This window comes from Magnusiomyces paraingens (assembly GCF_902498895.1).
Source record: "Magnusiomyces paraingens strain CBS 517.90 genome assembly, contig: contig1, whole genome shotgun sequence".
NCBI lineage: Eukaryota > Fungi > Ascomycota > Dipodascomycetes > Dipodascales > Dipodascaceae > Magnusiomyces > Magnusiomyces paraingens.
Genome location: NW_022474067.1, coordinates 5,621,221 through 5,646,311, shown reverse-complemented (window position 1 = coordinate 5,646,311; position 25,091 = coordinate 5,621,221). Strand labels below are relative to the sequence as shown.

Below are 25,091 nucleotides of genomic sequence, written 5' to 3'. Positions count from 1 at the left end.
ATCAACTTTTAAATGCCTCTAACGTTATCACAATGGGATTCACTGCTCTCAATGTGAAGAAGTCGATCTCCTCATCCTCCTCCTTATCGGTTTCCACAGAGCCATCTTCTTCATCCTCTTCGCCAACTCCAAGAACTCACGAAGAACCCCAAAACTTGACTTCACATCCCTCTACAGCTTTAGAGCAACAACAACAAGAACCACAGCAAATGGTAACGAAATCTTTTTCTTCAACAAACCAAAATATTTCTTTGATACAGCCGTTGTCATCAACACGTAGCTCCAAAGGAGTATATACTTCACTCAATAATACTCGTACAGATCCTTTCATTAAACCAATGACTCCATCTTCTGCTGCCGTTTTTTTAAATGCAAAACACAAAACCCAAAAGGGTTATCCTTCTGTACCAGATGCTTCCGTACTTGACCCTATTCCATTCTCTGTTCACACTGCTGCTACTCTTTCCTCCTCATCATCTACTTTATCTTCTTCTTCTCCAGTAGATTCTGCAGCTTCTTCTACCCCCAAATTAGTTACTCGACCTTACAATAGAACAAATAAATCTGTACCCAAAACACTCGGTAAAAAAGCAAAACCCATTTCCTTTGCATCAGAGAGTCACCCTGATAATTCACCATCCGAATTGGCAACTACACTCACCCCTGGGTCAGATAATTCTTCTTCCGCTAATTCTACCCCCATTCAATTTCAATTTAAAACTGGGAAGCGCAAGTACGAAAGGAGAGCACCACGAAAACCTGCACATTCTTCACCAAACTCTACTACCACTAATGCCACAAACGATAAAATTACGCGCCGGCAATCTTCAACATCAATGACTTCCAGTACAAGGCAAAGTCTACAATCTACTATAGATAACTCATTGAAATATAGCCCACAACCTGGCTCACAGCCACTTCCACCACCTCCATCACAAATACAACAACAAGTACAACAAGTACAACAAGTACAACAAGTGCAGCAACAGCAGCAACAGCAGCAACAGCAGCAACAGCAGCAACAGCAGCAACAGCAGCAACAGCAGCAACAGCAGCAACAGCAGCAACAGCAGCAACAGCAGCAACAGCAGCAACAGCAGCAACAGCAGCAACAGCAGCAACAGCAGCAACAGCAGCAACAGCAACAACAGCAGCAACAGCAACAACAGCAACAACAGCAACAACAGCAACAACAGCAACAACAGCAACAACAGCAACAACAGCAACAACAGCAAGCCATTCATACCCACTACCTTTATCCACAAATCAGAAGTAGAGCTAACCCACCATTGGATCTAACTGATGTAATTAAACCCAACGATTTCACTGAGTTGCCTCCTAAAACTCAACGCGTATTTAATATCCAAGATGCTCCAACATTTTCTCCCACACAAGCAGAATTTTCTGATCCATTGACTTACATTAACAAAATCTCGATTATTGGCCAAAAATATGGCATGGCTAAAATAATTCCACCACCAAATTGGAGGGCTGATTTTTCTCTAGACACTGAGGTATGTTGAGAAACTTTACCATATTCTATTTGTTTTTTCCCATAAAGTAAGCATGAAAAATAAACTTTCTAACCCTGTTTTAGATGTTTTGGTTTAAGGCTCGTCGCCAGCATCTCAACTCGGAGCTTGGCGGCTTTTTGGCCCGTATTCATTTTATTTCAAACCTACACTACTTCCACAAAATGAATGGCACGGCAATCGGTAAGATCCCAATGATTGATAAACGCACCTTAGATTTATATCATTTGCATATGTGTGTTCGTCTCCGTGGAGGGTTTGTGACTGTTTGCCGAAAAAAAATGTGGGCCCAGATTGGTCGTGAATTGGGTTACAATGGTAAAATCATGACATCTCTTTCCACTTCTCTCAAATCATCCTATCAAAAGTTTATCGCTCCTTATGACGACTTTTTAAAGCAGTCTGGAATACTTGCAACTAACCAAAATGGCCGTCATGATGAAGACATTACAAATAATGGTGTTTTTGTCGAGAATTTTTTGATTCTAAATAAAGATTACGACATGAATAATTATGCTGCTGTGATGAATGTTCTCCCCGGCGAAATGCCTGACCACCCGGAAAACACGATGCAATTTGTAAACGACTACCAACAGATGGTTTCCCGGAAAATGTCAGATGTCAAGGGCAGTGAAAATGGAGTGTTGAAAACATACCAATTCCCAAGTGGTGGTGTTCTTAAATTTTTCGTTTTTTATAATGAATACCTCACTGATCCATTTGGCAAAAATTTTGGCCTTGACCCCAAAAAGGATGCAGCCAAAATCACTGAATTTTACAAAAACGATGCGGAAAAAAATGGCCTAGAAAACACCCCTACAATCACATGCTCGCACACCCCAATCATTCGTTATAACAATGTCACCTGGAATGAAATCAAACAACCCAGCTCTTCTAATGATAAACTTAAAGAGGTCTTAGAAGATTGTGATATATCGTCTACAGACTGTCCAACATATAATCTGCGGCAGTTTCAACGCAAGGCTGATAGATTTTACGAAGTCTATTTTAACGGCAAAAATATACCAATAGGCTCATCTGACATGACACGTTCCGAAGAGATTGTTGAAAATGAGTATTGGAAAAACTTATCTAATAATAACACCCTTGAAGTTGAATATGGTGTTGACATCCATACTTCTATTCACGGTTCCCCATTTCCCCAACCAGAACGTGATGCGTCTAATCCAAATGTTCACAACCCCTGGAATCTAAATTCTTTGCCGTTTCACAAACACTCCTTGCTGAGGTTCATTGATATCCCATCTTTATCTTTGGTCCAACCATGGCTACAAATTGGAATGCTCTTTTCCTCGAAAAGTTGGAACTATTCCGATATATTTTCTCACTCGGTCTCTTACAACCATTTCGGCGCAAGCAGAACCTGGTATTCTGTCCCGGAACAGGATCATGAAAAAATGCGGAAACTTTTAGCATCAATAGCAGGCCCAAATACTGCCATCACTGGTCCGTCATTTTTATTTGAATTTAATCGAATCGTAACGCCAGAGACTCTCAAAGCTCATGGAATTCGATGCTATGCAATTGAACAGCGACCTGGCCAGTTTGTCATCAACTTCCCCAAGTCTTACTCTTGCCATTTCAATCATGGCTTCAATTTGATTGAGTCTGTTCAAACGTTACCAATCTATAATTGGATTCCCTACGGGCTTGATTCATTTCACCAATTTGGCAAATATCGTTTACGTCCACCTTTTTGCTTGGAGAAATTAATGCTAATTGCTCTTCAAGATAAAAATGAAGATATTACGGCAAGGTTTGTATATGTATATATATATATTTTTTTTTCGACATTGCTAATTTTTTTTTTAGAATACTTCCAACACTCTGCAAACTCATTGAAGAGGAAATGAAATTGAGAGAGGCTTTACTTAAAACTTTCCCACAAATTTATGTTGCCGCAGAAAATCATGACTTGAATGATTTTGCCTATGTCAGCACAATATCTAATCAATATTGTTACTTTTCAAGAGTAGTCAATGCCAAAAAGCAAAGCGTTCTCACAATAAATGAATTTTTTTCATTAGATCATAGCTCCAATGTTGGTGATTATACTTTTGTGATTCGCATTCCTGACAGGCATTTGGAATCCATTCTTCATCAAAAGAGCATCAACAGTGAAAATGTTGAAAATTGGAAGGAGAAATATCATACTCATTTGCGAGAGTCACCCAAGCCGGACTTGGAATATCTTCGCGATCTTCTTTTTGAAGGAAAACAATTCTTTGTTAATGTAAGCGAAGTGCCTGGTTTGGAAAAGTTTGTCATGAAAGCCGATCAATGGGTAAATAAAGCCCAAATGCTTTTGCGGGATTTTGAGCCAAAGCCTGGTAACAACTCCAGCTCCAACTCCAACACTGCAACACAGTTCGGTCCTTTTCAAAGGATTGAATTTTTGGAACAGCTAGCAAACGAACTTCCTGATATTCCGTTCCATTCTCCTGAAACAGAGCAAATCAAGTATTGGGCAACAAAAGTAACGGATTTTCTTGACAATATTGAAAAATCTGTACAAGAAAACTCTTCAGAAGATTACCAACATGGTGTTTTGGCACAAGCTGCCCAATTGGGTCTTCCTATTTCAAATTTGGATAGAATGATGAAAATTAAGAAATGGACTGATCTTGTTTCAAATGCTCATAAAATTTCTTCTGATGACAAAATTTTGAGCACTATTCAACATCTCTATCAGCAAGGTCTGGAGTTGCAAATTCCTTTACCTCTTCCAGCCGCTCTAGCAGCTTTAATCTCTAATGAAGACTTTGGACCAAAACAAAAGAAACAAGAAAATGATGCTGAAAATAATAATGCTGAAAAGAGTGATGAAAAGGTTCCAACAAAGCTCAAACCTGGGTTTGATGACAATGTTAACAAGTTTGAAAAGGAATGCACACCAGTTGTAGCTTCGGAATCTCCCAATTCAGCACCTTTGGCTTTCCCAACTAAAACCAAATCACATCCAACAAAGACACAAAGCGTTTCGCCTTTTAATACTCCCATTATTGGTGATATCAATGAAGATTTACCCCCATCAAAGGTTCTCGATACCATCGAAAAGAGATGTAAGTCTTCATCAATCCACAATAGACCATCTTATGGCGAAGTCAAGAGAATGATTGGAACCATCAAAGTTGGGGAAGATGATGCCTTACTGAAACGAGTTCTTCGGCTGCTTCAACGCGTCGAAGACTGGTATACGGAAGGAAGACAGTTATTTCAAACAGAATCACCCATGGCAATTCTTTTACCAGCTCTTCAATGGTACTGTGCTAATTCTTTCAATCTACAAGATAGAGTTGAAGCAATTGACAATTCAGAGAAGAGGGTGTGCTTGTGCCGTACTTCTCCAAGTAAAGTTGGCATGGTACAATGCAATACATGCAATGAATCCTTTCATGTTAAATGCTTGGGTTCACGAAAGTACATCACCAATCCCATTGAGTCAGGGGAGCAAAAGGATAAGTTTGTGTGTCCAGTATGCCAGCGGGTGGATGAATTTTCAGAAGGATCCGAAGATAAACATCCTAAATTTGGAAATTTATATATATCCAGTGTTGTTTTGATTCATTCTGACCTCACCCGGCCTAACAGCGATGAGTTTTCTCATTGGGCGCGACAAAAGAATCGCTTGCCTCTTCAACCAGACGAATTTTACAGTCTTACAACAACTCTTCAGTATATTGAGCGGTATCAGAAATATCTTCATGACGAACTTTTCATTGGAATTGATAACGGAATAGTGTCTCTCGAGGATGCACGTCTTCACTTACGCAAGGTTGAGGGTGGAATTATTTTATTGGAAGCAGAGCGCTCTATCTTAGCGGCTGCCGTTGAACGTCTTTCTGAAAAGAAAGATGATGGTAATACAGATAATAATTTCATTACGGATAGAATGGAAATTGATGTACCCCCTGTTGATGATACACCAAAAGCTCAATATTGGAACCGTAGGACTGTTGAAACCCCTATTGAGAAGGGAGGCTCTGACTCTGTTGAGGCTCGAAATGACATTCCCACATCACCCAAGAGTCAAAACGAACCAAGGCATTTAAGTAGTGGTTGCAATACTATTCCTTTGAAGAGTGAAATTGCAACAATTACAACTGTTCAGAATGATACTAGACAGGATACAGACTCGTTTCCTGGAAAATCTATTGAGCCAACTGACGAGTATCGTGCTGCAGAAAAAGATTCTAAAAAGCTCCATGATACTAGTGTGAATGTCCCGGATGTTGTAGGTGCCGATGAGCAACCTCAGAGACTGAGAAGCTTATCATTAGGAGATGACGATACACCATATGCCCCAATTATTCTCAAACGGCAGAGAGTCCCTGAGGAAACTTCTGATAATAGCGGAGATAGCGTCTGCCCTACGCCTAATCACAAATCACAGTCTTCAAACCAGGAAGTCGAGTCTGAATATGTGTTAAAACCTGAGGCTGAGCCAAGGGTTGAACATGGAAGCCGATTTGTAAATAGAGTAAAGGAGGAATATTTATTGAAAAACAGCTACGGGTCTGAAATCCCGGTCATCAAAGAAGGCGATTTTGATTTAGGAGAGAATCCCGAAGATAGTGAAATTGATTATGAGGAAGACTTTTCGGTCGAAGAAGAAGAGGCTAGGGGCAATGCCAAAGTTAATGAGGATTCAATTCAGGAAGAAGATTGTAGGCCAAACTCGCAGCCTAACCAGAAATACGAGGACGAATACGAGAAGACTTCCAATTACGAAGAGAAAATTGGTCACTCAAGAGTTCGATCCGAGGGAAATGGCTACAAGGAGCAGGTACAGGGCAAGGCTACAACACCCAAAAAATCAAAAGAGTCTGTAATTCCGATCAATGGCCAGTCTTCGATTTCCCTCACAGTGAGTAATCACGAGCCCTCCATTGTAACAACCCCGCGCAAACGCATTCGGCGCGATTCCAATGAACCGACGCTGGGTGATGAAGAAGATAGAACCAAAAAGATGCGGGTGACGGCGCCGGCGCTGTGATTTTTTTCAAACCAAGAGAAATAAAGAAGATTAAAAAAAATAATGGAATTAATGTTGATTTTATTTATGAAATATTTTTATATATATTTGGGGTAGTTTGAAGTATCAGATGGATCTGATTTGATAGAGTAGGAAAGCTTGATTGGGTATATTTAAGAGAAATGTTGACTTGGAGGATGCAACAAAAAAAAATGCGCGTCCCGGCATTTACCGGGCGCATTATCACCAAGAAGCAATCAGCACGCGCGTGAAAAATTTTTGTTTGTATGCCCGCTAACTTTTACGACCCGTTCCTTTTCGCAGCCACCAAATTGTTTGGTACAAGTCAAGACGACAGAAACATAACAACGACAGCAGCAACAGGAAAAAAAAAAATAATAATAATAAATAAATAAATAAATAAATAAATAAACCGGCTGGTAAATTTTATTTTTATAATTATTTTTATCAATTATTTTACTTTTTTTTTTTTTTTGCTTCTCCAGTTTCTTCCCGTTTGCTTGTTAACTGGCGCCATGTCTCTGATCAGAAGCCATCACCATCTCTCGCTGGCGCGCGCTTCTTGCCCAGTTTCAACCCCTCTTTTGCGTCAACTGGTAGCTCCAACCTCGTCGTCGTCACCTGGGCTCAGCAGGGGGTATGGGCCAACTATATCTACTTTTGGGGCTGATATAAAGACTCAGACCTTATATACTATTTCGAGCCAAAAGAAGCAGCTCAAGAATATGTTCATTGAGACTTCACCTTTAAAAGCACAAATACAGCCTCAGCAGCTTAAGCCACGAATACCACCACGAACTGTTACACAACTGCGCATTCGATTACCTCTGCTTTTTTCTTCTTCTCTGTCGGGCCATGCTGGGATTGGGGCCCGATTTTGTGAGGCAACAGTGGGCCATCGGATTCAGACGGCCCGGTTTTCCACCACCTCGCAGTGGATACGACGCGGCAGGGGTGTTCCAAGTCTAAGTTTGCCAGCGACACATTCACAACATCATCTCTTTTTTAGCACAACAGCAATGAACAACAACAGTAACACCAAGCCCACCGACGGCAACAAGCATAGCCATTCGCATGAAGGTTCCAACCACAATCATGTTCATGAACACAGTGACCAGGAACATGCTGCTAAGCCTCATACTCATTCACATGAGGAACCGCATTCGCACTCACACTCGCTCTTTGGACATTCGCACAGTCACTCTTCAGCCGATAGCGTTTTTGTTCAAGAACATGGTGGTTTAAAAAACCCAGCAATCCGTATCACTTGGATTGGATTACTTGCCAATCTTTCCATGGCTATCGGAAAGGGCATTGGCGGTATTGTTTTCCACTCTCAGGCACTACTAGCTGATTCGATTCACGCTCTATCAGATCTTATTTCAGATTTTCTGACTCTCGCCACCGTGTCTGTTGCTGCACGTCCCCCGACCCAAGATTTCCCTAATGGCTACGGTAAGATCGAGACCCTTGGTTCTTTGGGCGTATCAGCACTGCTCTTTCTCGCAGGTATTTCCATGGGTTGGAATGGCCTAATTTCTATTCTTCAGCAACTTCTTGGGGAAAATTACTTTTTAGATCTCATCACCCAGTTTGTAGGTCATGGCCATTCACACTCCCATATTGGTACCGTCGATCACGCAGCATCTGAAGCTATTGCTCATACTCACACACACTCCTCTGATGCTGCCTCTGCCGCCGCAACTGCCATTGCTGTTGCGCCGTCTGTTGATCTCAATGCCATGTGGCTCGCTCTTGCCTCCGTGGGTGTTAAAGAATGGCTTTTCCATGCTACAATGAAGGTTGCCAACTCTACAGGTTCTTCTGTGCTTGTTGCCAATGCCTGGCACCATCGCATCGACTCGCTCACTTCTATTGTGGCCGTTGCCACCATTGGTGGTTCTTATCTTTTTGGCCTTAACTGGCTTGATGCCCTGGGAGGTCTTCTCGTCTCCTGCGTTATCATCCGTGCTGGCTACCAAAATGGCTTCGCCGCAGCTCTCGAACTTGCTGATAGCAGTACTACCGTTCCACACGAGATTATTGAGACCAACACACATGCAGTCAAGACTGCTCTTACTCAGGCTACAGCTGAAGGGGCTATGAATCTTGGTGACTTTGACATCCACAAGATCCTTGTCATGTCATCCGGTCCAAATTATATTACTCAGGTCGAGCTCAAGACTGCCCCTAACACCAGCATTGCAAAGTCTGCAAATGTCACCACGTTTGTGGAAAGAGAGCTTCTTGCCCACGACCCCAGACTTAAACGTGTCACTGTCAAGTGCACCGATACCGAGTCTATCAAGCGTCTGCTAAGCGAACAAAAGGAAAAACATGCTTAGATAAATATTTTGTAAAATATATATTTAAAAATCAAATTACATAGAATTAAAGTGAACAAAAAATGGGGTTTCAAGCTTACGTACCGGTGCTAAGGAAGCCGAATCAAGACCCCCCTTTAGCAAAAACCTATTTTTAAATTTTTTTATTTGCCAGCCAACCAAAAAAAAAAAAAAATTATAAGATTCCTTATTTTTTTTATTTAAACATCGCAAATCAAGCAGCACCGCCTTTACAAATGATCAGACTGTCCAGCTTTTGTCTTTTTGTGGTTTTTATTTCGAATGTTTATGCCTCGTTATCGCCAGGTGTGAACACCGAGCCTACTCGATTTAGTCAGTACTTCTTAGATTCACATGACGCCGCATACCCTCTTAAAACCTATCCACTTTTCATTGGCAGTCATAAAGAGTAAGTGAAAGAAAGGAATTAATAAAAATGAGTATATATACAAATAGTTTAATTAAAAAACGCTGCTAATATTTTAAGAATCATATCGTTACGTGATGCTATTCCATATAATAAAGATGATCCACAAGCCTCTTCGATTTCAACTACCCAGCTTGATCAACACGTTATTGAAGACCAGCTCTATTCTATCCTCAGCGAATGTTCCTCTGATGCGCTGATCATTATCAACCAGCCTGGAATTGAAGCTGCAGACTTTGATGAGCATTTGGCATATGTACCACCACCATCTCTTGCTGCTGATGGATCTGAAACTAATGCTCCACACCCATTGTGGTCTAACTTTGTTCGTTACTTTAAGCGTGCTGGAACGTTTTTGCCATATCTCCACACGTCTTCTCCATTGGATTTAAAAAAACTTTCAAATTTTTACGTCACACACTGCGGTGCTGAAGAAGTTGTTGCCAATGCACGCAATCCTGCAGACCCCATATCGAAGTATATTGACACTCGCAAGCGTGTAATTCAGGTCTCTTTTGACCCAGTACCACCCCTTTCGGAAGAAAGCAGTAAAAATTTACGCAACAAGATCCTTGCTTACAATGATCATGTTCTTTCTCGAATCATTAATGTAGTGCCCTCGCCATTTGTTACAATAATCTACACTAGCATATCCAAGGCTGAGATTGCAACTAGCCCACCAGGACCCTACAGCAAATACCCAATAATTGAGGAGATTTTATTGAACTCAAAAGATCCAAAAAACCGTGATTCGTGGCGTGCGAATGAGCATAGACTGAAAAGCAAACCCGACGCCAAACGCGACTCTTCGGCTAGACGAAGATTGCCACTCATGCAAGAAAAACAAGAAAAGGAGCGTGCTCGGCGTGTGGCAGAAATGCAGGCACGTAAGAAACGTGATACCGGCCTGATTCAAGAGCGTCTGGACGCTTTTCTTAGCCCAGAGGCTATCGTTTCATGTGCCGTCGTTGTACTGTTTGTTTTTGTGCTTTACAAGATTGCTTGTCTGATGCGCTGGGTCGCATCAAGCTTTTTAGGATCGTCCACAGTAGATGAACCAGTTGAGAAAGTAAAATCATTAGAAAAAAGTTCAGCCACTGCAACTGGTGCAAAGACCACTAGTAGCATCAAATCATTTAAAAACACCTGAATAGAGTTGAATTAATTTGTGATGTTTTTTATTACAATTTTTTTTGTGTAACAAGATTCCCGCGTATTTATTTAGTATTTTTTTTAATACGCGTCGCCACCTGTAGATATCTTTTTTAAATCATCAACAAAATGCCTGACCGTTCAGATTACGCAATTCAAACACTAGGAAATGATACATACTCAAAGCTCAAACAGGTTAGTAGGTTGAAACGATTTGTCCATATAGTCTACTAACTTGCTATATAGTCTAGAGTTCTCATGGTTGGTGCCGGTGGCATTGGCTGTGAACTACTTAAGAATCTGGTTCTGCTAGGTTTGGGTGAAATCCATGTTGTAAGTAACTTCAATTCACAATTTTAACGTTATTCTAATAACTATAGGTCGACTTAGACACTGTTGATTTAAGCAACTTAAACCGCCAGTTTCTCTTTTCTCGAGAGCACATCAAACAGCCCAAGGCAGTTGTGGCTGCTCAAACTGCTTCCAAATTCAACCCTTCAGTCAAGATTGTTCCTCATTTTTCAGATATTAAAAACACTACACTTTTCCCCTTGAACTGGTTCCGTTCTTTTGACGTTGTTTACAACGCCCTTGATAATAAAGATGCACGAACCTATGTTAACCGAATGTGTCTAGTTACCAACACGCCACTTATTGAGAGTGGAACTGCAGGATACCTTGGCCAAACTCAGGTCATCATCAATGGTAAGACAGAGTGCTACGATTGCAGACCTAAACCCACACCTAAGTCTTTTGCTGTATGCACTATTCGTTCTACTCCTTCACAACCAGTTCATACTGTTGTTTGGGCCAAGAACTTCCTATACGCTCAACTGTTTGACGTTTCTGATGAGGATCATAGCGACGTTATTGATGAGACCACCAATGAAGAGAATGCTGAGGAAGTTGCGAATTTGAACAAGGAAGCAAACGAGCTTAAGGAATTGCATGCTGGCCTTTTAGAAGATGATTTTGCTAAAAAGGTTTTTGAAAAGGTTTTCACGACTGATATTGAAAGATTGGTATCAATCGATAGCATGTGGAAAATGCGAAAACCACCGACTCCTTTGTTTTACGATAAGCTTTTTGAAGAAATTACCAAGGAAGAAAAAGATATTAAATCATTGGCCGAAAAGGCTCTTAAAGCAGACCAAAATAATTGGACAATTGCCGAAGCGTTTGCAGTATACAAGGATGCTACAGACCGCCTCCAAAAACGTATCAAGGATAATGATGGCAAGCCCATTTCCTTTGATAAGGATGATGAAGATACTCTCGACTTTGTTGTTGCTACTGCCCAGCTTCGTTCCTATATTTTCCACATTCAAACCAAATCAAAGTTTGCATTCAAGCAGATTGCTGGAAACATTATTCCCGCTATTGCAACAACCAACGCAGTCATTGCAGGGCTATCAGTGTTACAGTCTATTAAAATTATTTCTGCTTTGGATTACTCTGACCGTAGCCACAAGTCCCTTGATGTTATTACAGACAAAGTCCTGAATGGTGTTTCAACAGTCTTCTTATCTGCAGAACCAACGGCCGTTTTCTCTCTTGAACGCACAACTAGCCCTGAACCTGAATGCATTGCATGCAGTGTTTCCCGTGCAATTATTTCTATTGATCTCAATAAGACTGTTTTGCGTGATATTGTTGAAACATTGCTTGACAAAAACTGGAGTTATTCGCCTGAAGTTTCGATGGTCACTTCTGATTTGATTTATGACCCTGATTTTGATGACAATTTGGATCGTACACTTGCTGATCTCGGAGTGAAACCCAGTGGCTCTATCACTGTTATGGATGAAGCTGACGAACATGATGACGAAGAAGGGTCTCGCGCAAACGTGGAGTTGTATTTTTTGCAAGCTGATGATGTGGATTCTCAGGAGATTCTTAAAGGCTTCCCCAAGATTACTTTTCACAAAAAGGTTGTTGAGAAGGAAAAAACTACTGAAGAGCAAGTTGCTGGGACAAAGCGAAAGCTTGAAGATGATGATAGTGGTAATGTGGCCAAGAAAATTAAATCTGTGAACCAAAAAGACGATGGAGTTATTGAAATAGATTTGAGCGATGACGATAACGATGGAATTATTGAAATCGAGGACGACGAAGTTGTTGTTCTTGACGATTAATATATATGGGGTTTATTCTAATTAAAATGTACAGAAGGAATTATAAGTATTTTTCATTCACTCTTTTTTTCTTTGGTTGTAGGAGGTGTAGGAGTATCTTCGCCTGAATCCATAAGGGCGACAGCTAATCCAACAAGCCAGAATGGCAGCCAAAAACCCACAATAATTCCCCAAGTCCAGACATCCATGCCGCGCCATGCCCACAGCAGGTTTTCAATAATCTGGTCGAGTGGGGCCACAAGACTGGCAAGAGAGCTTGGATCTAGTACTGTTGGCTTAGTGTTATTGCCAAGAGCGGCATTTGTGAGTGTAGAGATGACGACGAGCCAGATCCATGGCGATGTTAGGTACAGCGAGACAGCGGCACTTACAGGATACCGCGAGCTAATGTAGACGAGGGGGAAAGTTGCAGCACCCACAAGGATACTGAGAGAAAAGTTGAGCATTGAGAGGGTTGTGAGAATTAGGCCGTGGAAAATCATGGCATATGCACGGGTATAAGCTAGAACTGGTGCCGGGAGAAGTGGAATGTAGCGTGCATGGAAAAGTTCTAAAGCAGTAGGGGGTGTTGGGCCTTGAGCCGATTTCTTTTTCATTGAACGGGCAATCACTGCAAAAGTGATGATTGTGTGCATGGCTATTATAGCATGGGTGGAGAATACAACAGTGCTTGTGGAAAATGTATTGAGTGAGAGGTATCCTATGATGATGGAGGTAGCGTATATTATGGCAAGCAAAAGAGAAGGCGCAAGGACAGCAATTTGTGTGTATGTAGCGTTTTTCCAAAAATTGGAGATTAATTTAGAGGACCCGAGAGAAATCTTCGCTGTGGCAATGTTGTACGTGGCCATAAGGGGGTATGATATGGCGAGTGCAATTGCTGCCGGGAGGTATGTTCCAATGCTGACAAAATTGCGGGGGGAAAGCAAGAGGAAGAAAAAGAAGGACTGATGGAAGTGCTCGAGAAGATTGTTGATAGAACGCAAAGTGGATTCAGCCACACGGCCAAAAGTGGTGATGTCAGCGGGGCCCTTAGACCCTCGGGCACGGAGCGTGATTGCGTTGATTCTCCAGCCGCTAAAAGTCTCAGAGCCTGGGCCAGGACCCAAGCCAGCGGAAAGTTGTGCCAAAATTCCGCGAAAGAGGATTTTTGCACGGGTTATATAGTGAAGATAATTGACTGTGTTCATGTTTTGAACAACAGTTCTGAGATTTTCATGGCCGGCAATTAGGACAGCTGTGTTGAAGAGATCAAGGTTAGGAAGTTGACCATTGAGACCTTCGTATGTGATTTCAATTTCGTCAAAGTAATCTGATTTAGCAGGGTAGTCAAGAACAATTGCAGCTTCAATAGAGCCAGCAGTGTTTGCCATAGAAGTATGATAATCCGAGACCCAAGAGCGCATAGAAAAATGGGAATCTGAGGTGACGACAAAGATGATGTTTTTGGACCATACAGACCATTTTTTTAAGTAGCGAGCAAGCGCAGCAACAAGAGCCACACCGCCATCGTTATAATCTCCGTCTTTGTTAATACAAGGGGCAACAAGGACCATTGCTTCTGTATTTTCACCGCGTGGGGCATGAAGAATGCCGTAAACATTTGTTCCAGATTTGTTTTCTGCGCCGTAAGAAATGTCCCAGTTGTGGAAGGAAGTTTTGAGCCCAATGTCGTCAAACCAAGTACGCAAGGTTTGTGTACGCTCTTGAGGAGAAACATGCTCCAATTGATGAACTTCTTTACGGTAACCGCGCACAATATTCCATTCGGACTCGCGAAAGTATGTTTGGGCCTGAGCCGGTAGGAGAGCGTTTTCGGAAATGTATGTGTTTCTGTAGACTCCTTCCATAGGCAAGCTAAGCAAGATGGCAAAGCCTGCAAGAACAGAAAGAAAAGAGATATATGGGATTATGTGGATTGCTTTGTCAAGCAGCTTGAAGCGGACGTTTAGCCGCTGTATCAGGTCAAAGAGGCCCATTTTTGTGTATGTGAGTTGTTGGCGACCGTGATCTAGGAATGGAGGTTTAGTTAAGGACTGGTTTTGAACACCTTTCCAATATTTCTGGTGTAAGTTTTATATCATGTGATTTATTTAATACTTATTACTTGATTCGTTTGTTTTTGTACGCCGAAATTATTCCTGGAGATTTTGGTGACAGGAAACCACAGGCCGAGGACTTCCCCGGATTTTTTTTTTTGAAAACAAGTGGGGAGGAAAGTGAGAAATTATTTCAACATTTCAACACGTGGAAAAGAGTAGTTTTTCGGAAATGAGACGGTGGGTTAAAGATAAAAAGAAGTTTTTTTTTTTTTCAATTGAAAAGCTATGAGTTGAAAAAAGTTTCGGACAGGGTAGGGGGATGGTTTTTTCTGGGGAAAAGGACCGAAACTTTTCCAGAATTGAAAGATACAACGAATAAGTGCCGAAGAAATAATGATGACATTCAGATTGATTCCAAATTGAGAATTTTAGTTTTAGTTTTTTTTTTTTTTTTTACAAATTTTGAGAATTAAAAGAAGAAATAAGAAAGTGACCCCGGAAGATTGCAGAGATGGAGATGGGCACCATGACATCTTGGTGAAAATTTAAGATTGGTTTTTTAGAAAAATTTACAACATCTGGGATGGTTCCGTTGACGAAAATGTACAATTTGGTTCCATGGAAAATATGGCATTGATTTTTTTTTTTTTTGTATTTCTAAAGGAGCATGGATGATATTTTTTTTTTTTTTAATTTTGATAAGAAAAAATTTAAATAAAATTTAAATAAAATTTAAAACTACATTTTAACTATTTTTTTTTGTTTTTTTTTTTTGAAAGTGACTCACGAAAAATTAAATTAGGTAATCTTCATATATTAAGTAATCTTTTGATTATTACCTAATTATAGTTTCTTAGGTGGTCTCGACCAAATCCTTCCTTTTTTTCTCTGGCACATGCAACGCAACTCTCATTTTCTTTCCAAAATTCCACAACTTTTTCTTCCTATTTTAATTTTTGGGCCGCACAAGAGGAAACTAAGGGTTTTTTTTTTTTTTGGGGGGGGAAAGGACCGATACTTTTTACCTTTATCACCATTTACAACCAGATTAATAGAAGATGATGGTTGGAGGCCTTTCGCCTTTTTTATTTTTTATTTCCTACTTTCCTCCCCTCACGGGTCCTCGGCCCCATTTGTGCGTTTTTACGCAAATCACAACATGCATTTTCGCAGCTTTTTAATTTTTGAAACTATGGAGGAAGAAGGGACGAAAGAAGAAGACGATAATTTTATTTTTGTTTTGTTTTTTTTTACGACTCTCTTTGTCGAGAAAAAAGTGTAAATTTAAAAATGGCAAATGTGGAGAAAGAAATTACCAAATTATGAATACCCGGATTATCTTCAGCATACTTGTGTAAAAAAAAAAAAATTAAAATAAAATAAAGATGAATGACTCAGAAAATTGTTGAATATATCATAATACTCCGAAAATAACTTGAGGAAGAATGGACATTAAATGATGCACATTGAAAACTATATAAATCAAGTTAAATCTTGGATTTAATATCTTTTTTTTTTGTTCATCAATCTATTTCATTTCATTCTTATCATTACTATTCTTTCTGACTATTCTATTCAATTTCTTCAAAATGACCATTACTAAATTCTCTACTACCAAACTTCCCTCATTTTTGCTTGCTTCTTCTTCTCAGTTGCGCTATAGCATGGCTACCAGCTCTCCTTTGCATTTGCGCTGGATCAGCCACCAAGCTGTTGAGAAAAAGTCTTGGGATAAAACTCTTGCCGATATCAATACCCACAACGAGGCCGAGGAAGCTGATAGCCATCGTGCCATGCTGACTCGTGACCACCCAGGAGCTACTATGGCCCAGCTCAAAAGTGTTGAGGTTGCGCACCATGTCCCAGAAACTTGGACCGACGCCGCAGCCCAGAAAACCCTCCACCTTGTACGCTATGGTTTCGATCTGCTCACGGGTTACCACCACGTCCCCAAGGGCGAGGAAAATAACCCGAGATACATTATGACACGCGAAAAATGGCTTGAGCGGTTTGTTTTTTTGGAATCGGTGGCTGGTGTTCCTGGCATGGTTGGTGGTATGGTGCGCCATTTGCACTCTCTGCGATTACTGCGCCGCGACCGCGCGTGGATTGAAACCCTTTTAGATGAGGCTTATAATGAACGCATGCACTTGATTACATTTTTGTCAGTGTACCAGCCAGGATGGGCCATGCGTGGACTCTTGCTGTTGGCTCAAGGAACCTTTTTCAATCTCTTTTTTGTTGCGTATCTTATTATGCCCCGTGTGTGCCATCGGTTTGTCGGGTACCTCGAAGAAGAGGCTGTGGTGACATACTCCCGTTGCATTGAAGACATTGAGGCCGGCCGTCTCCCCGAGTGGAAAACAGAACCGGCCCCAAAGATTGCGAAAAAGTATTGGAAGATGGGTGAGGATGCTACCATGTTGGATCTTATTTACTATGTGCGTGCAGATGAGTCCAAGCACAGAGAAGTCAATCACACTTTTGGTAACTTGGACCAGAAGCTAGACCGCAACCCCTATGCTTTGCGCGTTGAAGATAATGAACAGCGCCCACAACCTGCAAGTGATTTCCGATACTCTAAGCCTGCTGGCTGGCGCCGCTCTGAGATTGCCGCTTAAAATATATATATAAAAAAAAAAGTTAAATAACAACCATATGACTTTTCTTCACTATTCTAATTTTATCTTATACTTCCTTCTTTAACCACATCAAAAAGTAGAACCTGCTAATAAACTGGCAGCACTGCGAGCATCAACTTGAGTAGGCTCATTATCAGCACTTGTGACAGTAGATTGCGGCGGGCGGTGTGAACTATTCTCATCCTCTTCTTCGTCATCATAAACCTCCTTTCCATCATCCACAATTGCCGAATCACTTGGGTGATCTTCCGAATCGTGGGGCAAAGGTGGCACGTAAAATGTGGATGCAGCAAGGCTTGGGTCGGCTACCAGGTCCTTTGCTCGTACCTTGCGGTCGCCACTCCAGGAATCACCGGATGCGCCCTGGCTTTGAACTTGCGAAGGCCGGCGGCGCGTAGGGTGCTGTTCGCGGCCAAGACGTGAGAGCCCACCATTTGCGTCTGCAGCACGCACATCATTACGGATGGATTCCCATGCACTGAGAGTACGTCGTTCGGCGTCAATTAGACGGATCGCATATTCAGCAATGTAGGAGCGCATATCGCTTTCAATGCGTGACGCCAATACCCGCTTTTCAATGAGCATGTTTTCGGTGACACGGCGGACTTTGTTTGTAAGCTGCTCTTCAGTATGAACTGCTTCATCAAGCAAAGAAATGGCCTCGTCGACCTTTTGTGGGTTAATATTTGTAGACCCACGCAGCTTAACTGCGGTTTGATGGCGGGACTTTGTAGATGCCTGTGCCTTAGCAAGCTCGCGCATTAAGAGGTGACGGTTTGTGAGGGCTTCCTTGGCCATGTAAGCGTCATTGATGACCCAATTAATGCCATCAGTAAGGGTAACAGCTTCAGTGGTAGCCTTGACCGCCTCAAGATCTCCAAGGGCGGTAACAGTTTTGCCGAGCTTGCGCCACATTGTGACCATGGTTGGGCTTTCAATTTCAGTTACTGAGAAGTTGTTGAGCTTGGCGCCAAAGTCATTGAGGGCAAGGCCCAAGTTACGGCGGGCCTTTGAAACTTTTTCAATTTTGGTGACAGTTTCTTGGCCTGTGATGTAAAGTTGTTTGATAACAGGGCGGAACTCTGCGAGCTCGAGTACTTCGTCATGGGGAGGTTGGAGTTGTTTAAGAGCCTTGCGGGCCATACCTGTGGCTGGGGGTTTCTTCTTGTAAACGGGGGAGTACTATTGAAATAAGAAAAAATGGTGGGTTAATATAATGCGAGAATAACGATGAAAGAATACATACACCAAAGTCGGACTCAATAAAGTGGACAAATTCCTCATCGCGAGCAAGAATGGGGTTGCTTGAGACCCTGTCTAGCCAGAGCTGCATATTTTTAATAATGCGGTGTTCGTCTTCTTCAGTTCCTGTACCAGCGGAAGTGGTTGAGGCTGGAACTGAAGGGACAAAGCACTCCGGGTTTGCATTATTGAGGTGGGCTCCAAACTTCACAAACTCATTATGAGTTCTGCGAATGTCCCTAAAGGTGGTTGTACGAAATCTGGGGAGTGTAGTCTATGTTTTTGAGGGAGTGATGGTTAGTCAGATACAAAATAGAATAGAATAGGATAGGATAGATGGATATTTGACATACATAGGCGTCAAACTTGAGAATAGGGTCTTTTTTGCCCTGACGCTCGAGAGCCGTGACTTTAAGGATTAGTTTGTACTTTTTCTTTGGAGCTTTTGATTGTGATGCAGGAGTAGCTGGTGTTGTAGTGGTAGAAGAAGAGGGGTCTTGTTGTTGTGAAGGTTGTTGTTGTTGGTTCTGTTGGTCTTGTTGGTCTTGTTGGTCTTGTTGGTCTTGTTGGTCTGGTTGGTCTGGTTGGTCTGGTTGGTCTGGTTGGTCTTGTTGGGGTTGTGCTGGGATATCGGAATCTAAAGAGGAAGGAACGTTTGTGGTTGATTCAGTGGAATCCGGATCGATTGATGAAGAAGAAACTATATTGCTATCAATGGAGCTAGAGTTATCTGAAATAGCTGGGATAGAGGAAGATGAAAAGGTTGAATATTGGTTAGTTGAAGTTGTTGTTTCGTCTGTGAGTTCTTCTTGTTTTGAGTGGGGGGTAAAGGATGGGGTTGGTTCTGGGGTAGGTTCTTTGTCGACAGCTTCTGCCCAAGCTGAGGTTGAAAGAGAGGATTCTTGAGCAAAAGGGTTTGAGTCAAGACCTGCTGGGTCATAAGGAATTGACGAAGACATGATGTTAAAGTTAATGGGGAGTTGTGAGATTTTGAGAAAATAAAGGTGGTTATATACGACGATAAGTGGTGGTGTTGGTGGTGGTGGTGGTAGTAATATTTAATGGTTGCATAAGCAAATTAAGAGTGTACGTAAGGCAACCAAGTCGTTTTTTTTTTTTTTTTTTTAATTTTCTTGGGAAAGAGGTTTTAAACTAATAGTTCAGATTGAGATGTGTTACATGAACATTTGTAACAAATATTGTAACATTCATTTGATTTTCTAAAAACTCTTTCGTGGCCATTTTAAGCCGTTTTGTTATTACAAACAACAAGGGGGAGAGGATTCTTATGATTATTGCGATGTCATATTCTTAATATATTAACAGAAGACAGCGTAAAGCTTGTTTTTTTTTTTTTTTTTTAATTACCCACTTCATTATATACGAGAAAAAAAAATCTACTTGAAAACACATCCTCTCAATTGATCAACAATGGCAGGAGACAAATACACGGTAATTTTGCCTACATATAACGAGCGCAAGAACTTGCCCATTATTACATGGCTTCTTGCAAAGACCTTTACTGAGAAGTGAGTTTGGATAAATCTTGAAAAAGAATGACATTAACCGTTTTTTATTATTATATAGCAACCTTGACTGGGAAGTCATTATTGTTGATGATAATTCACCTGACGGAACCCAAGAGGTTGCCAAACAACTGATCAAGGTTTATGGTGAGAACCGGATTCTGTTGAAGCCGCGTGCAGGCAAACTTGGTCTGGGGACTGCGTATGTGCACGGTTTACAATTTGCTACGGGCAATTTTGTAATCATCATGGATGCCGATTTCTCACACCACCCGAGCGCAATTCCTGAGTTTATTAAGCTGCAAAAGGCGCATGACTACGACATTGTAACTGGCACCCGGTATGCTGGTAATGGCGGAGTCTATGGATGGGACTTGAAGCGCAAACTTGTTTCTCGAGGTGCCAATTTCCTTGCGACTCTTGTTCTGCGGCCCAATGTGTCTGACTTGACAGGGTCGTACCGGTTGTACAAGAAGCCAGTGTTGGAGAAGATCATTGCTTCGACTAAGAGTAAGGGATATGTGTTCCAGATGGAGATGATGGTGCGTGCCCGATCATTTGGGTTTACTATCGGCGAAGTTCCGATTGCCTTTGTGGACCGGTTGTATGGCGAGAGCAAGCTTGGTGGGGATGAGATTGTCGGGTACTTGAAGGGTGTGTGGACATTGTTTACCACTGTGTAAGTTAATATAATAATAGTTGTAATAAATAAAAATTCCAAGTTGTTTTAATGTAATATATATAGGTGTAATAACTGATTGTGATTGTTATGGAGTTTATTTTATGTGTATATATAATAACAGATATTCGCGCAGGTACTAAGAGGAAAAGCGCGGGAAAAGTATGAAATTTGAAAAGTCCAAGGATCACTCGGGCGTACAGACCAGGACCAAATAGTCTATCCAACAATATATATATATATATATATATAAGCGCTACAGTTGGGCATGTGTTTACTATTATGCCGCATACGGTCTAATGATATAGGGAGCATAAGCCTTTCATAGAATATATAGAATATATAGAATATATAGAATACATAGAATACATACGGTCTAATGATATAGGGAGCATAAGCCTTTCATAGAATATATATATATTTTTTGATTTTTGTGTGAATAAAAGAGCACTTTGTTGATAGAGATTTATAAAAAAAAAAAAAAAAAAAAAGGCCGGACCCGGTTCTTGTTACTATTCATCAATGGAAAAAGAGCGCTTTTAGGAATTTTGTTTTAAGGCGAAAGGAGCGCATGGAACTAGGCAAGCGGAAAAGGGAGGAATAAAAAAAATGTGCTCAAAAACACAAAAATTAAAACAAGCCCTAATAATACAAATGCAGCTTTTGGTGATTATTGTTGAGGCTTGGAAACCCGAGACCCGGACTTACTGCTACGTGATTCGTGCCTTTCTTGATACATATATATAATAATCATTAATTAGGTCCATGGACTTTTATTTTTATTTTTATTTTTATTTTTATTTTTATTTTTATTTTTATTTTTATTTTTATTTTTATTTTTCAATTTCAATAATATATTTAATGAGAATAAAAAGATATCAATGAAAAAAAAAAAAAAATAAGAAGGTATAATGACGGAAACCCCGAACCCGGCCGGACAGTTGATTCAATCAATCATTGTTTGTCGATACATGGCCATGGACCAAATTTCTTTCTTCTTAAAGTGAGGCTTTATGGGCAAGGCTGTGAGCGGCATTTGTTGGTTGGTGGACTTGTGTGACATTACACTTTGCCCCTCCTTTTTCTTTTGTAACAAAATCAGAATGAAAGAACCCCGCCAACACCATTAAGCGATAAGCGTGTGTGTAGCTGTTGCCTTGCTTGTGTAAGTGGCTGTCTAGGCTGTCTAGGCTGTCTGGCTGGCTGGTTGGTTGGCTGCGTGTTTTTCTGAATGGTGGATAACCAACTTTTAATTAACAACAACAACAACATCAACATCAACAACAAAAACAACAACAAACGCGCGGGCGGCTCGGACGGGTCCTTTTGCATGCGCGTTTCTTATTGGGGAGAAATTATAAAAAAAAAAAATTCAATCAAAGATTTATTACTTTTTTTTTTTACAGTCAAAAATAGGTTTATTTCTTTCAATCAGGAACAAAAAAAGTCCTTCCAAAGCCCTTTAATGCCAACCAATATGCTATCCTGCCGCCTATCGGACCTTATTTTATTTTATTTTATTTTATTTTATTTTATTTTTATTTTTTTTTATTTTTTTTTATTTTTTTGTAGATTGACATAATGGAAAGGATTAATCAAAAAATTTTTTTTTCACAATCACAAAACATTTTTCAATATTGATGAATATGAATGAATTGAAAAAAAGGAATTGAAAAAATGAACTGTAGAAAAAGAATATATTTTATATCTAAATTGTTTATAAAGTTGCAATGCTTAAATTCTAAAATATCAAAAATCTTTAGAAGTTGAAATGATGAAGATATTGATATTGATATTGATATTGATATTGATATTGATATTGATATTGATATTGATATTGATATTGATATTGATGTTGATATTGATGGTGATGGTGATGGTGATGGTGATGTCAATTTTATATTTTAATCATCTTCATTATGGCATAAAGAGCCGTTTATGGTCTACAAATGTAAAACGTTTTCCCGCACACACAGAATATACATACTTTACATATAATAATAATTATTATAATATAATAATAATAATACTGTCCAACATTTATATTTAATTAATTATATATATATATATTTATTTATTTAGATTTATTTATTTATATATACTACCGTATTTCTACCTCTCCTTCTTTTTCTTACCCTTTCAACCTTTCCCTCTTTTTTTCTTTCTTTCTTTCTTCTTTTCTTCTACCTTCCAACCCATCTCATTCTCTCCATCTTTCCATCTTTCCATCTCTTTCTCTCCTACATAACACTTAATCTCTTATCTCATCATCCTTCCACCAGTCCAAAATGCTTGCCTCCAGAACTTCCTTCCTTAGAACTGCCGCTCAGACCCTTCGTGCTCAGACCCTCCGTGCTCAGGTATGTTTGTTAACTTGTGCGAATTAACTTGACTCAATTATCAACATCACTTGAATTATCAATCAAAGAAATACAATTGAAGGAACATTCTATTTGCTGTTATGGACCGCACTTTCATTTCATTGTGAAAAGTTAACTCAATGCTTTAAACCCCTCCGTTTGAAATAAACATCATTCAACTGTTGTTTCTAATAAACTCATCCACAAAACAACACCAATATATATTACCAAACGTTTTTTTCTTTTTTTTCAATTTCTACAATCTCTTTTTTTCCCCTAAAGAATCTCTTCAATATCATTGAGTTTTTTTTTTGTCTTATCGTTGATATGTTTTTTTTTGTCTTTTTTTTGCTGCCTAAAGCTGCTGCCACTGGCAGTGTTTATTTTGTGCTGCACACAAATTTCCTTTTTTTTTTTTATTTAAAAAACCGCACAGCAGCAGCCAACACAACAGCCAACCGCCAACAGCCAGCCACACACCGCGAACCCACCAGCAAATAGAATTCCTCCATCTCCCCTCTCCCCTAACCCTCTCCCTAATTAGCCGCTCTTTCCCGGAAACCCAATTTGTCTAACCATTGATTGTCATTTTCTATAGAGAACTTATGCTACCTCTGTCGCCTCCTTCCACGGTAAGAAGAATGCCAATGTAAGTTGTTATTTTTTTTTAATAACTCAAAAATTAATTTCTAATAAACATAATCTAGGGCAACTACACTGTCACTTTGATTGAAGGTGATGGTATCGGTATCGAAATCTCCGCCGCTGTCAAAGAAATCTACGCTGCCGCAAAGGTCCCCATTGAGTGGGAACCTGTCGATGTTACCCCTATTCTTGTCGACGGTAAGACCACCATCCCTAAGGACGCTGTCGACTCTGTCAAGAAGAACCTCGTTGCCCTCAAGGGCCCTCTCGCCACTCCCATTGGTAAGGGTCACGTCTCCCTCAACCTTACCCTCAGAAGAACTTTCAACCTCTTTGCCAACGTCAGACCTTGCAAGTCCGTTGTCGGCTACAAGACCCCCTACGAGAATGTTGACACCGTTCTGATTCGTGAGAACACCGAGGGTGAGTACTCTGGTATCGAGCACGTCGTTGTCCCCGGTGTCGTCCAGTCCATCAAGCTCATTACCAAGCCCGCCTCTGAGCGTGTCCTTAGATATGCCTTTGAGTACGCCAAGTCCATTGGCAAGACCAAAGTTCTCGTCGTCCACAAGGCTTCTATCATGAAGGTCTCTGATGGTCTCTTCCTTTCCACCGCCAATGAGCTCGCTGCTGAATACCCCGATATCGAGCTTTCTACCGAGCTTATTGACTCCACCTGTCTCCGTCTCGTTACTGACCCCGCCCCTTACAAGGAGTACGTCATGGTCATGCCCAACCTTTACGGTGATATTCTTTCTGACTTGTCTTCCGGTCTCATTGGTGGTCTCGGTCTCACCCCTTCGGGTAACATGGGTGACCAGGTCTCCATTTTTGAGGCTGTCCACGGTTCTGCCCCTGATATTGCCGGCAAGGGTCTTGCCAACCCCACTGCTCTTCTTCTTTCCTCCGTCATGATGTTGAGACACATGGGTCTTAACGACTCTGCCGTCAAGATTGAGAAGGCTGTTCTTGATACCATTGCCTCTGGCCCTGAGAACAGAACTGGTGATCTTAAGGGTTCTGCTTCTACCAAGAAGTTCACCGAGGAGGTCATCAAGAGATTGTAAGTTGTTAAGAAATGAAAAACGAAGAAAAAAAAAATTATAAAAACAAATCTTGCAACAAGACAGAAAATTGATGAGAGAGACCCCCTAAAAAAATAATAAAAATTATAAAAAAAACACAACCCCCCCCTGTTATGACAATTGGACTATAAAATCCACAGATACAAGTGATATTGTAATGATGAATGGAAATAAATTTAATAATTAATTATAATACCGCGTAATGAAAAACTTTGGAGTTTTGTTGAGCGATTATTTAATTTGAAAAAAAAAGACCTCAAAT

At 40.6% G+C, this 25,091-nt stretch overlaps 9 protein-coding genes across 9 annotated transcripts; 7 read left to right on the top strand and 2 right to left on the bottom strand.

Moving 5' to 3' along the window:
• Positions 1–32: 32 nt before the first annotated feature.
• Positions 33–6,549, top strand: SAPINGB_P001716 (uncharacterized protein; the record flags this gene model as incomplete). Its single annotated transcript, XM_031996437.1, has 3 exons — positions 33–1,514; positions 1,598–3,309; positions 3,366–6,549. The coding sequence occupies 3 exons, from the start codon at positions 33–35 to the stop codon at positions 6,547–6,549; spliced, it is 6,378 nt and encodes a 2,125-aa protein (XP_031852328.1).
• Positions 6,550–7,064: 515 nt separating this feature from the next.
• On the top strand, positions 7,065–8,894 carry SAPINGB_P001715 (uncharacterized protein; the record flags this gene model as incomplete). Its single annotated transcript, XM_031996436.1, has 1 exon — positions 7,065–8,894. The coding sequence occupies one exon, from the start codon at positions 7,065–7,067 to the stop codon at positions 8,892–8,894; it is 1,830 nt and encodes a 609-aa protein (XP_031852327.1).
• A 236-nt stretch (positions 8,895–9,130) lies between these two features.
• Positions 9,131–10,471, top strand: SAPINGB_P001714 (uncharacterized protein; the record flags this gene model as incomplete). Its single annotated transcript, XM_031996435.1, has 2 exons — positions 9,131–9,303; positions 9,382–10,471. 2 exons carry the CDS (start codon positions 9,131–9,133, stop codon positions 10,469–10,471), a joined length of 1,263 nt encoding a protein of 420 aa, XP_031852326.1.
• Positions 10,472–10,602: 131 nt separating this feature from the next.
• SAPINGB_P001713 (uncharacterized protein) lies at positions 10,603–12,608 on the top strand (the record flags this gene model as incomplete). The annotated part of the gene is made up of 3 exons (XM_031996434.1): positions 10,603–10,668; positions 10,720–10,806; positions 10,854–12,608. The coding sequence occupies 3 exons, from the start codon at positions 10,603–10,605 to the stop codon at positions 12,606–12,608; spliced, it is 1,908 nt and encodes a 635-aa protein (XP_031852325.1).
• A 53-nt stretch (positions 12,609–12,661) lies between these two features.
• Positions 12,662–14,587, bottom strand: SAPINGB_P001712 (uncharacterized protein; the record flags this gene model as incomplete). Its single annotated transcript, XM_031996433.1, has 1 exon — positions 12,662–14,587. One exon carries the CDS (start codon positions 14,585–14,587, stop codon positions 12,662–12,664), a length of 1,926 nt encoding a protein of 641 aa, XP_031852324.1.
• Positions 14,588–16,239: 1,652 nt separating this feature from the next.
• On the top strand, positions 16,240–17,271 carry SAPINGB_P001711 (uncharacterized protein; the record flags this gene model as incomplete). The annotated part of the gene is made up of 1 exon (XM_031996432.1): positions 16,240–17,271. One exon carries the CDS (start codon positions 16,240–16,242, stop codon positions 17,269–17,271), a length of 1,032 nt encoding a protein of 343 aa, XP_031852323.1.
• A 90-nt stretch (positions 17,272–17,361) lies between these two features.
• On the bottom strand, positions 17,362–19,493 carry SAPINGB_P001710 (uncharacterized protein; the record flags this gene model as incomplete). Its single annotated transcript, XM_031996431.1, has 3 exons — positions 17,362–18,474; positions 18,539–18,808; positions 18,888–19,493. The coding sequence occupies 3 exons, from the start codon at positions 19,491–19,493 to the stop codon at positions 17,362–17,364; spliced, it is 1,989 nt and encodes a 662-aa protein (XP_031852322.1).
• A 472-nt stretch (positions 19,494–19,965) lies between these two features.
• On the top strand, positions 19,966–20,743 carry SAPINGB_P001709 (uncharacterized protein; the record flags this gene model as incomplete). Its single annotated transcript, XM_031996430.1, has 2 exons — positions 19,966–20,063; positions 20,122–20,743. The coding sequence occupies 2 exons, from the start codon at positions 19,966–19,968 to the stop codon at positions 20,741–20,743; spliced, it is 720 nt and encodes a 239-aa protein (XP_031852321.1).
• A 2,284-nt stretch (positions 20,744–23,027) lies between these two features.
• SAPINGB_P001708 (uncharacterized protein) lies at positions 23,028–24,811 on the top strand (the record flags this gene model as incomplete). The annotated part of the gene is made up of 3 exons (XM_031996429.1): positions 23,028–23,099; positions 23,698–23,748; positions 23,807–24,811. The coding sequence occupies 3 exons, from the start codon at positions 23,028–23,030 to the stop codon at positions 24,809–24,811; spliced, it is 1,128 nt and encodes a 375-aa protein (XP_031852320.1).
• Positions 24,812–25,091: the final 280 nt, after the last annotated feature.